Source organism: Castanea sativa, chromosome 1, assembly GCF_040712315.1.
Source record: "Castanea sativa cultivar Marrone di Chiusa Pesio chromosome 1, ASM4071231v1".
In the NCBI taxonomy this organism is placed as follows: Eukaryota; Viridiplantae; Streptophyta; class Magnoliopsida; order Fagales; family Fagaceae; genus Castanea; species Castanea sativa.
The window spans coordinates 61,549,304-61,567,360 of NC_134013.1; the positions used below are offsets into that span (position 1 = coordinate 61,549,304).

Below are 18,057 nucleotides of genomic sequence, written 5' to 3' on the forward strand. Positions count from 1 at the left end.
ATTAAAAAAACTCAATTTAATGTCGTTAGAATCCATCCTTAGCAGTTTGAAAATTAATCTAACCTAGTAAAGGGAATTTATATAACACATGCTATTACTGCGTTATATTGAACACTGCCTGCATCATTATTGTTAGCAACTGCTTTTGATATTTTTGGTTTGGTTCTTTCTCTGATTAATCATGGTTTTTAGGTGGTTGGTTTACATGTGTGCGTTTGCACCAGGGCTGTTTGATTATTTGCCTCGTGTTCTTTTCTTTCGAGTTTTCTGGTTTATGTGAAAACTGCAAATGGGGGCAATCTTCTGAGTTTTCTGGATATATAAAATTTTTAATCATTTAGATTTGGTATAATATAAATTTGAAGAATATATAAGCTTCTAGGAGAATGCCGTAATTTATTCCAGTTGCATGTCTATTAGTTTGTATAATTATTATCTGTCAAGTTTATGCTATGCTGACTAATTGCTTTACTCGTCACCGACTCACCATGCCATCTGATTTGCATTTCTCGCTTCATGAGGCTTGGTTGTCCCAGCCAATTGTGCTACCCGGGGGTATTCTTATATGTATTTTTACAACTATAATAGAAGGTGATCATGTCAAAACTCCAATTGCCTAAAGTAAAACAAACTCTCACTTTTAAGCATCTTATTCAAGAGAACATCAATATTCACTCTGCACTGAAATCCACAGACCCAAATTGAACACATAATAATAAAGCAGAAACATGAATATTGATGATAGCCATAGAAGTCTCAATTTTGACAGTCTTTAGGCGGAGTACATAATAGGATATCAATTGCATGGTTCATGTAATAGCTCCCCTACACAATAGGGTACAGGAGGAATCAAGAGACAATGTCACTAAAACAAACTACTGACACTTATAAGCTTGTTGATTTAGACTATATAGCCTGTTTCGTAGAACATCAGTTTTTGCTCATTTTCTGACTCTTCTTAAAAATTAGATACACACATAATACATATATGTTTTTCTACAGGTCAATTGCAGTTACAAATGGATAATATTTAACTTTAACAAGTGTCTCACTCTTGCAGGTACATGATTTTTTCTTTTTTTGACAAGTACTAAGAAAGGGGTGCAACATGAGCACTTCCCAAGAGATCACCCATTCTAGCACTATTCTAGCTCAAACACATGATTGATGATTCTTTGTATAAAAAAATCATTGAGATTCACAAGTAGTACCTCTACAAACATATGGATTACTGACATAATCATTGTATTTTTTGAACCAAAGTGACAAGATTTTCTTTAGGGGAACTAGAATAAATTCGAAAACAAATGGCACCGAAATTGTGAGGACCCTTTTCTCTTTTGTTTGCCATTTTCCAAATCTGAACTGGAGTAACTATTTATACAAAAGTTACAGTACCATCTACTTGTCTACAAGAAAATTTCCTTTTGAGTGCAGGAGAGTCTGAAAGAAGTGATTGGAGCTCTCTGAAGTAATTTTCTAGACGACTAGAGTCTGAACTTTGCTCTTGCAAACCTGGTACATGAGAACTAGCCTCAGCATCATCACTTCGTTCCAGAGCCTTTTTTGAGATAATATCATCATCAAATAACCAAAGGCATCCGCTGCTAAAATAGAGTGAACAGATTCATACAAGCCCCTGAATTCATTTCTCTTTTCTTGTTTCCATTAACTTTTCTTTTAACCCATCTGGAAGCAAAGCCAATGCACTTCATATGCGTTGCAGATACCCAAAAGAAAAAGGAAATTGTTATGTCTCTAGCGCTCAATATCTTTAATATTCATTATTCACTAATTAATATCTTCCAGGTTGCTAGTAATGTTATATAAAAATGTGTTTGCAGACTACCAGACATCACGAGGGGAAAGGGCATGCTGAAGTCTAGTTTATTGTAAGCTTTACCAGATTGCTCATTATTATTATATTCCCTTTTTGCACCTCATCTGACTGGCAGAGAGGATCAAGCGCTTTTACGTGGGGAGGGACCTTGGTTTCATTTGTTGAGTTTGGATATTTATGTTCGGTTTTGCATCTTATGTTCCGAATAATCCTAAGGTTTTTATATGAAATCAACATCAGGATAGACCTATTACTGTTGATGATAGAATTTTCTTGGATTGAAGAGAATTATCCTTGATTTTCTAGAATAAGCTCTTCTCGTTTATGTATTTACTGCTTTTATTTATTTATTTTTTTTTTTAAACCAAAAATGTTAGTTTTGTGCATCATGATGCCATGAGTGGTTTCAAACTCTTGAACTTTCCCTCAAGTTTCTTATTATTATGTCTATATATATATATGCTAATGAATGTCCTAAGGACAGTGGTTAATAATCCATTTAAAGAAAATTTTTATGAAAAAATGAAATAAAACATAAGTTTAACGTCTGACAGGTGGTTACTTGCTAATTTATGCATAAGTAGACCGGTTGTTTTATTCCACTACTTACGTTAAGAGCATTCACAATTGGCCTTGCAAATGACTTATGTAAGCAAATTTTAGCATTAAAGTACTAAAAGGCCCCGCATTTGGCATTGTATTGGCCTGGTATCTTAAAAAAATTTAGAATTGTGCTACAGTACCATCACAAATTTGTGATGATGCTGTAGCACAATTCTAAAAGAAAATAATTTTTTTTTATTCATTTCTCTTTCCTCTCACTCTGTGTCTCACGTCTCAATCTTTGTCTCTCTCTCCCTCTCTCATTTTTGGATTTTATTTATGTTTTGAAATATATTATTTTATTGTGTAGATATATTATTTTAATATGTTGTATTGTAAAATAAAAATTGAGATGTTAGATATAGGGTCCGTTTGGATAGAACTTATTGCTGAAAACTGAAAACTGAAAACACTGTAGCAAAATAATTTTTAAATGTGTAAAAAATTACTGTTTACTCTTTTTTTACTGTTCATATGCCTTAGTGCACTGTTCATGTCCCATGAACAGTACACTAAGAGCTGGTCTTAAAAAAAAAAAAAAAAAACAAAACGTGGAAAGCTGGACGCAGACGCGACGTGCTATCCAAACCCTCTCACATTGTAAAATGGTATAATATAATTAATAAAGTATCTTTTTTAAATGATAAAATAAAATAAGATAGAATTTTCAGATGAAAATGCACTGAGGCTTAAGCCCGGACCCAATAGAGTCTAAAACTTTTTAAGTTTTAAGTTTTTATTCGTACAATCAGTCCCAAAAAAACCATGTCTGGTATACTAAGCAGTCCTCCACGTCACTGATTCATAAGTTTAGTTTAGGTTTTGAAAAAATGAAATGGCGCGCTCATCATTATTAGGAAACTAATTTCTATGTTTCTTTGTTTCCTATGAAACCTTTACATAGAGCAAATGCGCTTCAAACCTTTGCTTCTTTAAGAGCCTCTCAATCTCCAAAGCTACCTCTCAATGATGTCCATTATTTTATCGATGCCCGTATCATCAAAACGGGCTTCAATCCACAAACATGCCGATTTAACTTCCGGGTCAACGATTTTCTCCAAAGAGGTGAATTGTCCCATGCACGTCAACTGTTTGATCAAATGCCTCAGAAGAATACAATCTCGACGAACATGATGATTTCCGGTTATGTGAAATCGGGCAATCTTTCTTATGCTAGAGAGTTGGTTGACGCCATGATCGAACGTACAGCAGTGACTTGGACAATCTTGATAGGTGGGTATTCACAATCTAATCAATTTCGAGAAGCTTTTAAGCTTTTTGCCGCGATGTGTAGGTGGGGGACAGAACCGGATTATATAACCTTTGCGACTCTCTTATCTGGATGCAGTGACTCAGAGACGGCGAATGAAGTTGTTCAAGTCCATGCCCATATTGTTAAATTGGGATTTGATTCGACTCTCATGGTTTGCAATTCCTTGGTTGATGCTTACTGCAAAACACGTTGCCTAGATCGAGCTTGTCAGCTTTTTCAGGAAATGCCTGAAAGAGATTGCGTCACTTTAAATGCCATGATAACAGGGTTCTCAAAAGATGGGATGAATGAAGACGCAATAAAGCTATTTATGCAAATGCAGCGTTTTGGTTTCAAGCCTTCAGAGTTTACTTTTGCCGCAATTCTATGTGCTGGGATTGGATTAGATGACATAGTATTTGGGCAGCAAATTCACTCTTTTGTGGTGAAGACCAACTTTGTTTGGAATGTGTTTGTGGGGAATGCTTTACTCGATTTCTACTCAAAGCACAGTCGTGTGCTTGAAGCAAGGAAATTTTTTGATGAGATGCCAGAGTTGGATGGCGTATCATACAATGTAATCATATCAGGTTACGCATGGGATGGGAAAGTCAAAGAGTCTCTTGATCTTTTCCAGGAATTACAGTATACCAGATTTGATCGCAGGCAATTCCCTCTTGCAACCTTGTTGAGCATTGCAGCCAATACATTGGACTTGGAAATGGGTCGACAAATTCATTCCCAAGCTATTGTGTCAACAGCTGATTCAGAAGTTCTGGTTGGAAATTCTTTGGTTGACGTGTATGCCAAATGTGGCAGATTTGAGGAAGCCAAAAAGATATTTGCAAATTTAGCCCACAAAAGCACAGTTCCGTGGACTGCGATGATCTCAGGTTATGTTCAGAAAGGACTACATGAAGAAAGCCTAAAACTGTTCAATGAGATGCGTAGAACCAATGTAAGTGCTGACCAGGCAACTTTTGCTAGCATCTTGAGGGCTTCTGCAAATTTAGCCTCCCTCTCACTAGGGAAACAGTTACATTCATTTGTAATCAGATCAGGATTTATGTCAAATGTATTTTCTGGAAGTGCACTCGTAGATATGTATGCAAAATGTGGGTCATTAAAAGATGCACTTCAAAGTTTTAAAGAAATGCCTGAAAGGAACCCAGTCTCTTGGAATGCCCTAATCTCAGCTTATGCACAGAATGGAGATGGTGTAGGCACTCTTATGTCTTTTGAACAAATGGTCCAGTCAGGTTTTCAACCAGATTCAGTTAGCTTTCTTAGTGTCTTAACTGCTTGCAGCCATTGTGGGCACATTGACAAAGCATTGCAATACTTCAACTCCATGACTCAAGTTTATAAACTTGTTCCCAAAAAAGAACACTATGCGTCATTGGTTGATGTGTTGTGTCGGAGTGGACGTTTTGATGAAGCAGAGAAGTTGATGGCTCAAATGCCATTTGAACCTGATGAGATTATGTGGTCATCAGTTCTTAATTCATGTAGAATTCATAAAAATCAAGAATTGGCTAAGAAAGCAGCAGACCAACTTTTCAGTATGGAAGAGCTTAGGGATGCTGCTCCTTATGTCAATATGTCCAATATTTATGCAGCAGTAGGCCAGTGGGACAATGTTGGAAAGGTAAAGAAGGCAATGAGGGATAGAGGAGTTAAAAAGGTCCCTGCTTATAGCTGGGTTGAAATCGAACATAAGAATCATGTCTTCTCAGCAAATGACAAATCCCACCCACAAATGGGGGATATCATGAGAAAGATTGATATGCTGGCGAAGCAAATGGAAAAGGAAGGATACAAGCCAGACACAAGTTGTGCCCTTCACAATGTAGACGAGGAGATCAAAGCAGAGTCTCTTAAATATCACAGTGAACGCTTAGCAATTGCATATGCTCTGATCAGTACACCAGAAGGGTCACCTATACTTGTGATGAAGAATCTAAGAGCTTGCATAGACTGCCATGCTGCAATCAAGGTGATCTCAAGGATTGTCGCAAGGGAAATCACAGTCAGGGATTCAAGCAGATTCCATCATTTTAGAGATGGTTTTTGCTCTTGTGGGGACTATTGGTGACCTTTATAAACCCCAAATGGGTGGATTATAATGTGTCTTAATTTCTGTTGCAGTTAAGATTTGATTCCCTCTTTTTTCCTCGAATTGATTACCAAGATAGAGCTAAGCGACTAAATGACAAGAGTCTTGAGATTGTTTGACGGGGTTCCAAGGCCCTTGGTTCATCTTCACAGTTTAGGGAGGGACATGATGTCTATATTCTTAGACCCTTTCAAAGTTTTTGAATTGAGAATTTACTACTTGTTTTCTGTGTTCTACTTCAATGATATTTCATGTACTCTTTTGACTCCTGTTGCAAACTTCATTTGCAAATATTCACAGGGATATTCCCTAGGCATTATGGCCCTCCTGATGGTTTCACATTTGAGATTAATGATGTTTCCCCTCCTATTCAGTTACAGCATTTGGGATATGCCATTGCGCTCAGTTTCGGCCTGTATTATATCAGCCTTAAAACTTATTAGGATTGATAAAATATGCAGGATATAATCTTAAAAGCTGTGCAGAATTTTCATTTTATATATCCCATTTCTTTACACATAATTATTCAGGTTTGGCCATAAGAGTTTAACATTAATCAAACTTGCTATGGTCCTGCTAAATGGGTTAATAGTTCCATCTCATGAATACGGGCCATTCTAAAATAAGTTTTAGTTCATACATATGTCTTCCTTCTTCTTCTTCTTCTTCTTCTCCCTCTCTGTCTCTCTCTTTAATGCTGAATTTTTTGTTGTGTCAGTAAATTCTGCCTTGTCGTTTCACAGCCTTCTTTTATTTTCTGAAACTTTTTTTTGTTCTAATTGGCTTTCCAGGATGGGCTTGTCAATGCTCTATACTCTACCCCATCCATATATACTGATGCAAAGTTGCTACAGATGAATCCTGGCCAATCAAGATTGATGACTTTTTCCCATAAGAGTAACGTTTGGGTGTTATATAACCCGTTTCTTGTTGTTTTCCACTTCAACCTTTTCTTAAAGTTTGAAGCATGCACCATGCTAGTTATGCAGATAGTGGAAATGCATACTGGACAAGATACTTTACCAGTAGACCAGCCTTGAAGCACTATGTAGAATAATGAGTGGCTATTATTTGGTATCATTTATTTGACTATTTCAGTTTGAATGATGGATTTAATTGGAACAGTCTAATAACAAATTTGGAGTTTGAGATTTATTTATCTCTAATGAATAATTGGCTGCAAGGCAACTAGAGTTTTTCAAAGGAAAGAGTAGTTCTGAGCCCAGTACAGAATCACTGGCAAATGCTTTAGCAATTGCTCAACATCATGATGGAGTTACTGGTACAGAAACCTACATGTGGCTAATGATTATGCAAAATGTTTGTCGATAGGGTACACAGAGGTGTGAGTTTGGCTTATCAATTCAACCATATGATTTTTCTCAAAGTTTCTCTCTCTCGCGCTCTCTCTCTCTCTTCCAAGTGTCATCCATTTCTTCAAAATTTATGTGTAGGCTAAGGAATTATTTGCATCTTCACTTTCTTGCTTGGGTCAGTCTACGTCAAATAATACTTGATGTGGGAAGTTTCAACCAGTAAAGTATTATGAGCTTCAGCTACTGAGCTATTTTAATTCATTGCTTAAAGGTCTCATTTTATTGTGGCATTCGTATAGCTCTGATGATGGATCTTGTTTTTCACTTTTGAGCACATTTTTAGTTTTCTTGTTAATATGGTACTTTTTGGCTGCAATCCGTTATCCTTGCATTTTTTTTAATGACTAAGAGGCGGTAATGTTTAGAGGGGTAGTTTATCTTTGTATTATTATGGGTTAATTCCAATTTGCCCCCTTAAACTATAGGGTCCAGTTCAACCTCCACGCTAACTCAAAAAATGAGCAAAATATATAGTCTGAATGGTTTGTTTTTATGTAATTTGCAAAATATTACAAGGTCACATCATAAGCTATGCAGAATCATTAAAAGCACTGCTATTCAAGGTGCTCTGAGTGGCAGGGAGTTGTATCAGAAAGGCCCAAAGATCAGAATAAATAAACAATGATGAAAAGCGGCTTACATGTAGAAAATTACCATTAGATAAACAAGGGATGAAGAAAAATCAAAGCAATATAAATTTAATTTTGGAGCATGTCATTAAGCTTCGCACAGAATTCATCAAAACTTTCATCATTAGACATCCTAATGCTTTCAAATCTAGTTGTTAACTGCTGCAACTTATTGATTTTAACAGCCTTTGTGCTTTCATGTACAGTTTGGAGAATATTCCATGCAGTATGAGCAACTTCAACATCTGAGATCCTCTTGAATTTTTCCATAGAAATAGTATTGAAATAGCATTCATGGCTTTACTATTAAAAGCGGCTGCTTCTTTCTGAGAAGTTTGCCACTCGCTTACAGGAGTAGTCGGCTTCTCCCATCCATATTCAACGGAATTCCAAACCCTCTCATCAATGGATTTCAGGAATGCTTTCATTTTTACTTTTCAGTAAGCATAGTTGTTCCCATTAAAATGAGGTGGGATCACAAGAGAGTGATCATATTCCATGACAACAGGGGTCAATGATCAACTCTTAGATCAAAAGATCTAAACACTAGAGCTAACCTGCTTTGATACTACTTGTACGTTTTTAGGCTCCTTAAAAACCAATTGTTTAATATAGTTATTTAGCCAAGTGATTACTTAGATAAATTATTCAAATCTAGGTTAACACAAGTAAATCATATCAAGTGAACAATGCGAAAAATAAAGAACACAACGATATAATAACTTAGGAAAACCAAACCGGTAAAAATCCTAGGGAGGATTTAACCTAACTATCCTCAAGGTAAAACAAGATCTACTATGAAAGAATTGAAGTTTTACAATAGCGACTTAGACCACTGACATCCTATTGCTACCTCGAGTAGAAAACTTACTACCATGACCACGTGACAGCTCCGAATTCACGGACTACTTCTTTCTCAGATTCACAACATCCACAAGTACACCCACTTGTGTTTTTCTTTAAACTCTTGAAACAGCAACTAAAGCGATCACCAAGCTCTCGACATCAATCTTGATCTTGATAACCCTAAGTATGTATGAAGGTAAACACCTTTAGATCTCACAAGAGATTCACATATACAACATAACAACAACCTCTAAAACGTGGCTAGGGTTTTTTATTTATTTATATGAGACATAAAACATAAAACCCTACATGTCAAACGGGCTTGAGCTGAGTTGGAAAATTTTGCAGAAAAACAATCTGCACGAGCTTCGATTGATTGAGTCTAATTTTCAATCGATCGAGCTTTGCAGAAATTGAATAGTAATCTCCTGCAATTACTCAATTCCAACTTTACACAAACACATACTTTGAGCAGCGTAAATCTAGATTAAACATTTTGATCAATGGCGATGCCACGTGCAACTCAGGGTGTTCCTAGGAACACCCTGATCTAAAAAAAAAAAAAAACTTGAATTTTTTTTTAAAATTTTTTATATTTGCTCCGTATTAGGAACACCCTTAATCACAGAATTAGGAACACCCTCAAATTAAAAAAAAATTTATATGTTTTACTTTCAAGCAAAAAAAAAAAGCCCAAAAAAAAAAATTTGAACTAAAATCTGAAAAAAAAAAAAAAAAAAATTGTAACAAAGCCAAGCCCATGGCAAAGCCCAACAGATTACAGAGGTAGCAAACCCACAGATTCTCCAAAAAAAGAAAAAAAAAACAGAGCAACACCTCTGTCCCTAAAGGTCGAAATCACTAAAGGCTTTATCAAAAAAAAAAAAAAACCACTAAAGGCCTAAAGCAAACCTAGACTCAATCCCTCAAAGCAATGCCGCTTGAGCCTCAAGCCAACAGAAGGAGATCGGATCGGTCATAGCTCGCTCGTCGGAGATCGGCCCAGTCCAGATCGTCGTTGTCGCTTGCTCGCCCCTCCTCGTCGTCGTTGCTTGTCGCTAACCCTCATTGGAGGACGGAGATCGGCAGATCGCTTGTCGCCTCGTCACTGCCTCAGCGGCCTTAGCCTTCAAGCCTCCCTGCTCGGCTGCTCTGGTACTCCCTCCCTCAAGGTGTTTCATTTTACTAAGCTAGCTTCTCTCTCTCTCTCTCTCTCTCTCTCTCTCTCTCTCTCTCTCTAAACTGAAATGAAAATTATGAAATAAATGAAACTCTCTCTCTCTTTTGAACTAAATCTGTGATTGGCCAAACTTTAGCTTTATTAATATATTTTGTCTGTTTTTGACTTTTTGAATTTGGATTTATCAGTTTATCTTATCCATTGGTGTTGGTGTGTGTAGTGTGTTGGTGTTGGTGTTGGTGTTGGTGAGATATTAATTGTCTTTTAGTGTAATGTGTGATTGTGAAATTTTCTGATTGGCAGGGGGCATCAGGCATGAGGTGTGCTTGTGTGTTGAGTGGGGTGGGGGTAGATGGGCACATGGGGGGCCAGGCTGCACATTACATTGCTTTAGTGCTTTAATTATTGTGCTACACATGGGATGTGTAATGTGCACATCAGTGGCTCTTTTAGTGTAAACAATATAACAAATTAAAGCAATATAGTTTATTGTTAGGATAAACAACAATAATTAAAGCAGTATAATTAACCAATACATTATAAAAGACAAACAAATTAATGAAACAACTAAACAACCGACCCTCGTTCTTCGTTATGTAAACAAAAAAAGAATTATTATAGAGCGGTTCCTTGGTGTTGTACATGTAGCAAGTACCACCGCTTTGTCACTCAAATATGCTATTGAATGTTTACTTTGTGAACATAATTTGAGTTTATCGAACCTACGTGGGCAAGGTTATGACGGGGCTAGTAACATGCAAGGTGATATCAATGGTCTCAAAACTTTAATTTTGAAAGAGAATAAGTTAGCATTTTATGTCCATTGTTTTGCTCATCAACTTCAATAGACACTTGTTGCCGTTGCTAAAAATCACATTAACATTGTTGAATTTTTTTATGTGGTTAGTAATTTAGTAACTGTTGTTGGAGGTTTTTGTGAGAGACGAGATGCTCTTCGAGATGCACAATTTGCCAAAATTAAAGAAGATTTAGAGAATGATGTATGTAGAAGTGGGCAAGATTTGAATCAAGAGACAAATCTTAAACGTCTTGGTGATACACGTTGAGATCATATTATGGGACTATTCTCAACTTGATTTGATGTTCTCTGCTGTTGTTGATGTACTTGAGATTATTGAAAAAGATGGCTGTAGAAAGGGAAAATTCCCGACCTATCACAAGCTGACGCATCATACTACCAAAGTCCACAAAATACAACCAATTACAAAGCGCCACGTACTGCTGCTAGGTTTTGCCATCACTATTCAGAAACCAGTAGAAATTCACCAAGTGTCATTGAAATGAAGGCATGAAACTGCATCAGCAGGTGTAAGCGATGACACAGGCAGCCTCGCACGTGTAAGCAGTGACACAAGCACTCAGCACGTGTAAGCGATGACATAAGCGGACCAATCAAGCTGTGACAAGTGTCACCAATCAGACTCCGCCACGTGTCGCTCACCTACCCCTAAACTCCTATAAATAGAAGCCTCCCCAAGACATTGAAGGGGAGACAACACAGAGAACAGAGAGAAGGAAGAAGATATCTTGAGTTCAGAAACCTAGAAGCTCTGCCAGGATCAAACCTCAAAGCCTCCAAGAAATTCAAGAACTTCAACCTCGAATACAAACAACATTCGAAGCAAAATCATCCAAACTACTCGTCCAGATCTCAAAGTTCACTGGAATCAAGCTCAAAAGCCTCCAGAAACCTCAACAGACCATAAATCAACGAAGCTCTACGGAATCAAGCCTCTAAAGCACCGAAGAACTTCCACCACAAACCTTCAAACACGAAGAACACACGAAGAACGCGAAGAACACGAAGAACAAAGAATTTCTAACAAGCTCATAGCCAGAGATTCATTGTAATTCCGTTTCAAAGATCTTCGATCCATTCCTCAGCCAAATTGAAGAATATCTTATGTTCAAATCAAAATCACATTACCACAATTCTAATAAAAAATCTTTCAAGGAGATCGAATCAGAGGATCACTCTTTTGTAATTACAGAGAATTGTACCACATATTTATCAATACAAATTCGTATTTGTGAAACTATTTTATTTGTTTGATTTATTTCGAACTAAGAAATTTAGTCGTCAACAAATTCTGGCACGCCCGGTGGGACATCTCTACCTCTCATCTCATTCTCTTTCAAAAGAAAAGAAATTCGATCTGCTACTAGCTTCGATGGCTTCTAACAAGAATGCTCAAAAATCGGTGATGGATGCTTCCGTTGCGGATGATTATGTCGGCCCAATCACTCGTAGTCGATCCAAAGCTCTTGATCAACCGCAACCCCAATCAACCAAAGAAAACAAGCTTCATAATATCATCTCTCTAGACTTTCTTGCAAAAAGGAAAGCCACCGCTAAGAATTCATCTGTCTCGACGGATCTTGAGATCAATGATGAATCATCCTCAACAAAGACCTTTTCTATCAACTCTTCACCCGTGATGAGAAGCCTAAGGAACAAAATGCCTTTAACTCATCCTGTCTCATCGTTTTCTCCATCATATCTAGAGGTCATGCCAGTAATGATGACCAACACCTCTACTGTGGAAGAAAAAATGGCTGAAATGGAACAAAGGGTTATCCTTCTCACAAAAGCACTTGAAGATAAGGATGTCCAAATTGCAACCCTAATGAACAAACTGGAAGTCCAAGATTCGGGTGAGTCAAATCTAGACCTTGAGCACCCTCCTGGCTTTACATTGAAGGGAGAAAACGCTAAGGGTGATAAGGGAAAAGGAGGTGAAGGCACTTCTCAACAAGGACATTCCACCTCACTGGCCTCAATATCTGTCCAACAACTGCAGGACATGATAACGAACACCATACGAGCACAATATGGAGGTTCTTCTACACATTCTCTCATATATTCAAAACCTTATACGAAGCGCATTGACGATATGAGAATGCCAAATGGGTATCAACCCCCCAAGTTCTTGCAATTCGATGGCAAGGGAAACCCTAAGCAACACGTTGCGCACTTTGTAGAAACCTGTGAGAATGCAGGGACTCGAGGAGGCCTCTTTGTAAAGCAGTTTGTTCATTCTCTGAAAGGGAATGCCTTTGATTGGTATACAGATTTGGAACCTGAGTCAATCGATAGTTGGGATCAGTTGGAAAGGGAGTTCCTTAACCGGTTTTACAGCACGCGCCGCACGGTAAGCATGATGGAGCTTACCAATACTAAGCAGTGGAAAGACGAACCCGTTGTTGACTACATCAGTCGGTGGCGTTCTTTGAGTTTAGATTGTAAGGATAGACTGTCTGAAATATCTGCTGTAGAAATGTGCATCCAAGGCATGCATTGGGGACTTCTGTACATCCTACAAGGGGTAAAACCCCGAACATTCGAAGAATTGGCAACTCGTGCGCACGACATGGAATTGAGTATCTCTTGCCATGAAAATGTGAAACCTCCCGTACCTGAAGAAAAGAAAGAAAGGCGAGAAATAAGGAGAAATGACAGGAATACAAAAAGTAATGTCAAACACTCTATGAATGTCAACCCTGCCCCAGTCAAAATTTCAACAGGAAATGTAAAGGCTAACGAGAAGAGGCCCGAGGGAGGTCAACGACGCGAGACGCGTCGCTCATCACTCAAGGAATGGGAACAAAAGGTGTATCCTTTCCTTGATGCTGATATACCCGAAATGCTAGAACAACTGCTCAACTTGAAATTAATTGAATTGCCAGAATGCAAATGACCGGAAGAAGCAGGAAAGGTTGATGACCCGAACTATTGTAAGTATCATCGCATCATAAGTCATCCGATCCAAAAATGCTTTGTTCTTAAAGAACTCATCATGAAGCTTGCCAAGGAAAGGAAAATCGACTTAGATGTTGGTGATGTTGCTCAGTCAAACCTTGTAACATTTGCTTGCGAGTCGCCTAGTTGCATGTCTCCAACTACTAAGCAGAGGATGAATACCACGTTCATCCGATTTGGTTCTTTGGAACCTGTTCAAGTTCAACTCTCACAAAAAGCATCTGATTATAATTCAAATGATGATAAAAAGTCAACAATGGATAAGGAAGAGGGTTGGACGTTGGTTACTCGTAAGAGATGGAAGAAGAGACGAGTATTCCTTCTTCATTTGATCACCCAATAGTCCAGAAGACCACAAAACCAAATTCAGCCGTAGTTAAGAAGAAAGAATGATAAAAGGAAAGAAAGACTAAGAACGGAAATGTGTGATGATTCGACACAAACCCAAAAATCTCGAAGTCTTTTCACATTGGAAGAATTTTTCCCCATAAGATTCTTTCAAAACAAGTCAGCGGAGGCTGTTCACACGGTCTCTCGTTGTGAAGTTGATGAAAAACAAAAAGGTGTTGACCATGGTAGTTCAAATGTGACTTCATCATCTTTAGAACAACTCAAATCTCAGGTTGATAAAGTGGAACCCTCGCAATCCTCCACCTCACCGAAAGAAGGGATCATCCAAGCTCTTGAAAAGCCAAAGATTTACACCCCTTGTACCAATACACTTCAACAAACACAGGAATGTTTCGCGTGCTCCCCAGACTTGACTTTCACTGACAAGGATCTATTGTTAGGCCCTAAGCCTCACAATCGTCCACTTTATGTCTCTGGTTATGTTCGTGAGTAAAAAATTGATCGCATTCTCATTGATGGAGGCTCAGCTATTAATATACTGCCGAAAATGACAATGAGACGACTTGGTCTTGCTATGGAGGAATTATCACACAGTCGCTTGGTCATACAAGGTTTTAACCAAAGAGGACAACGCGCCATCGGCATGATACACTTGGAGTTAATTATTGGAGAATTGACAAGTAATATTTTGTTCCATGTCATTGATGCCAAGACAACCTACAACATGTTGTTAGGACGTCCATGGATCCATGGGAACGGAATAGTGCCGTCAACTTTGCATCAATGTTTCAAGTATCTTCAAGGTGGAATAAAGAAAGTAGATGCCGACTTGAAGCCTTTTTCTGAAACTGAAGCTCACTTTGCTGATGCGAAGTTTTATGTAGAAGATGATATCCCTAGTGAAGTTCTCCCAGTTGAAGTCCCGTTCACGAAAAGCAAGCAGGGTGAAAAGAAGCATGTTAAATTCATCACTAGAAAGGATATTCTTTCCCCAAAGGAAGATCCAAGATATGGGAATAACCAGTCTAGTGAGTCTACTAGCAATTCAGAGAGAGCAGGTGAAAGTTCTGCAACTTCCAATAACCCTCCATTCCTCCGTTATGTACCATTGTCACGCCGTAAAAATGGACAATCACCATTCACGGAATGCCTTCAATCTACAATGGATATGTGAAGACCTCCTACAAAGCTCACGATGAAGGATGTAGCCATGTTGAAAGAAAATCATGTAATGCCTTTAACCTCATCCACAAATCCTTTGCCCTCAAGGCCACTAAATGGATTCGTGAAGTCTTCACAAAGTCTGACAGAGCATGGTATTCTACCAAATGAGCGGACGAAAGAATGGTTTGACCCAAAGGCATATAGGCTATTAGCCAAAGCAGGCTATGATTTCTCAAAACAAAGTAGCCTAGGGAAACTAATTCCAGAAGCCACCGGAGAGAAGATGCACGGCCTTAGTAAAACGCAAGGAAAAATGCGACTTGAAGGGCATGAAATTCCTATCCCAAAGACCGGAATAGGTTATACTCCAGAACCACCAGCTCAAATATGGATCAATAAAAGAAACAATGCTTCAAGTTCCCAATACATAACAGCAGAAGTTGATGAAAGTCCGAATTGGAGAAAAGATCACTCTTCATCACGCATCTCAGTATTCGATCGCATTAAGGCTTCATCGTCACGAGTTACAGTGTTCGACAGGTTGAATACGGCTTGTTTAACGCAAAGTCGGGACACTTTTGCGTGTGGATCAGTCTTTAATTGATTGGGGGCAACAAAAAGGCCCATTGATACTTGCTCTGAAAGTTTAATAAACTCTGAGGACCAAAAGGAGGAGAAAGCTAATGAGGAGATACGTAGTAGTATTCCTTCACGCATGAAGCGTAACTTTATCTTGGATATCAGCACTGAAGGAGCTCTCAAAGTCAAAAGGCGAACGATTGTACACACAAGTCAGTCACTCGTCCACAATGAACAAAATGAAGAAGTATCATCCTCGTTTCACATTACAGTAGAAGAAGATACACTGTCAGATGATCAAGCCGCAAAGAATGAGGTCGATGAAGCTCCCCTAGCCTTGGAAGATGGAGTACAGGCTACAGTTGATGAACTTAAAGAGGTCAATTTAGGAACTACTGAAGAACTTCGACCAACTTTCATCAGTGCCCTTCTCACTCCTGCAGAAGAAGAAGGATACCTCCAGCTCCTGGTAGAATATAAAGATGTGTTTGCTTGGACTTACAAAGAAATGCCTGTGCTCAATCCAAGTATTGCTTTACACCATTTGGCAGTAAAGAAGGGCGTGCACTCGGTAAAACAAGCTCAAAGACGCTTTCGGCCTGAGCTTATCCCTCAAATAGAAATTGAGGTCAATAAGCTAATTGAGGCAGGCTTCATCCGTGAAGTACAGTATCCGGAGTGGATCGCTAATATCGTCCCTGTCAAAAAGAAGAATGGACAAATCCGGGTGTGCGTTGACTTTCGTGATCTGAACAATGCATGTCCCAAGGATGATTTTCCGTTGCCTATCACTGAGATCATGGTTGACGCTACTACTGGTCATGAAGCCTTATCTTTTATGGATGGCTCTTCTGGTTACAACCAAATTCGAATGAATCCTAAGGATGAAGAGTTCACAGCTTTTCGTACCCCTAAAGGTATTTACTGTTACAAAGTGATGCCTTTTGGATTAAAGAACGCTGGTGCTACTTATCAACGAGCCATGCAAAAGATCTTTGATAATGTACTTCATAAGTACGTGGAGTGTTATGTCGATGATCTGGTGGTTAAATCAAAAAGGAGGGAAGACCATCTGGTAGATTTGCGATCCGTGTTCAACCGCTTAAGAAAGTATCAGCTTAAAATGAACCCTCGCAAATGCGCTTTCGGTGTAACATCCGGGAAATTTCGTGGTTTCATTGTGAGGCACCGCGGTATTGAAGTTGACCAGTCCAAAATTGAAGCTACCCAGAAAATGCCAGAGCCTAAGAACCTGCAAGAACTTAGAGGCTTGCAAGGAAAACTAGCTTACATACGATGATTCATTTCAAACTTGGGAGGTCGATGTCAACCTTTCAATAGATTAATGAAGAAGGATGCACACTTTCAATGGGATGAGGCTTGCAGCAATGCTTTTGCGCGCATCAAAATATACTTGCTTAATCCTCTAATTTTAGGTGCTCCTACCCAGGGAAAGCCTTTGCTGTTGTACATCGCGGCACAAGAAAGGTCTCTAGGTGCTCTTATGGCACAAGAAAATAAAGAAGGGAAAGAAAGAGCCCTTTATTATTTAAGTCGGACTCTCAATGGAGCTGAATAAAATTATTCTCCTATTGAAAAGATGTGCCTCACTCTTTTCTTTGCCGTAGACAAACTGGAGCACTACATGCAAGCACATACGGTCCGTTTGATAGCAAAGGTGGACCCGATTAAATATGTCCTCTCCAGGCCGGTGGTTTCGGGTCGCATAGCTTGATGGGCAGTCTTGCTGCAACAATACGACCTTGCATATGTTCCGCAAAAAGCTATCAAAGGACAAGTATTGGCAGATTTCTTAGCTGATCACCCAGTTCCATCTGATTGGGAGTTCTCTGATGATTTCCCGGACGAGGATGTGTTTTACATTGAAGTAATGCCACCATGGATGATGTTTTTCGATGGGGCTGCACGTCAAGAAAGAGCGGGGGCAGGTGTAGTGTTTGTTTCTCCACAACGACAAATACTTCTATATTCGTTCTCATTAAGTGAACTTTGCTCCAACAATGTAGCCGAATATCAAGCATTGATCATTGGTCTACAAATGGCCATTGAAATTGGCATATCGCATCTCGAAGTCTTTGGGGATTCCAAATTAATTATCAACCAAACCTTGGAGCAGTATGATGTCAAGAAAGAGGACCTTGTCCCTTATTGCAAATATGCGAAGAAGTTGCTCGCAAATTTTGAGGCAATTACATTGGAGCATATACCGAGGAAGGAGAATAGACAGGCCGATGCTTTAGCCAATTTGGCTACCACCTTAGCATTATCTCAAGAAGAGACAGCCAAAGTTGCTGTTTCCCAAAGGTGGGTGGTGCCTTC

The 18,057-nt window shown here is 38.7% G+C and overlaps 1 protein-coding gene across 1 annotated transcript; it reads left to right on the forward strand.

Annotated features, from left to right (window-relative positions):
- Window positions 1-3,196: 3,196 nt before the first annotated feature.
- On the forward strand, window positions 3,197-6,026 carry LOC142610084 (putative pentatricopeptide repeat-containing protein At2g01510). The gene has a single exon (XM_075781798.1). It carries the CDS (start codon window positions 3,331-3,333, stop codon window positions 5,788-5,790), a length of 2,460 nt encoding a protein of 819 aa, XP_075637913.1. The 5' UTR covers window positions 3,197-3,330; the 3' UTR covers window positions 5,791-6,026.
- Window positions 6,027-18,057: the final 12,031 nt, after the last annotated feature.

Excerpts from the sequence above, each read along its gene's own strand:
- LOC142610084 (XM_075781798.1), top strand. The coding sequence starts at position 3,331 with ATGAAACCTTTACATAGAGCAAATGCGCTTCAAACCTTTGCTTCTTTA.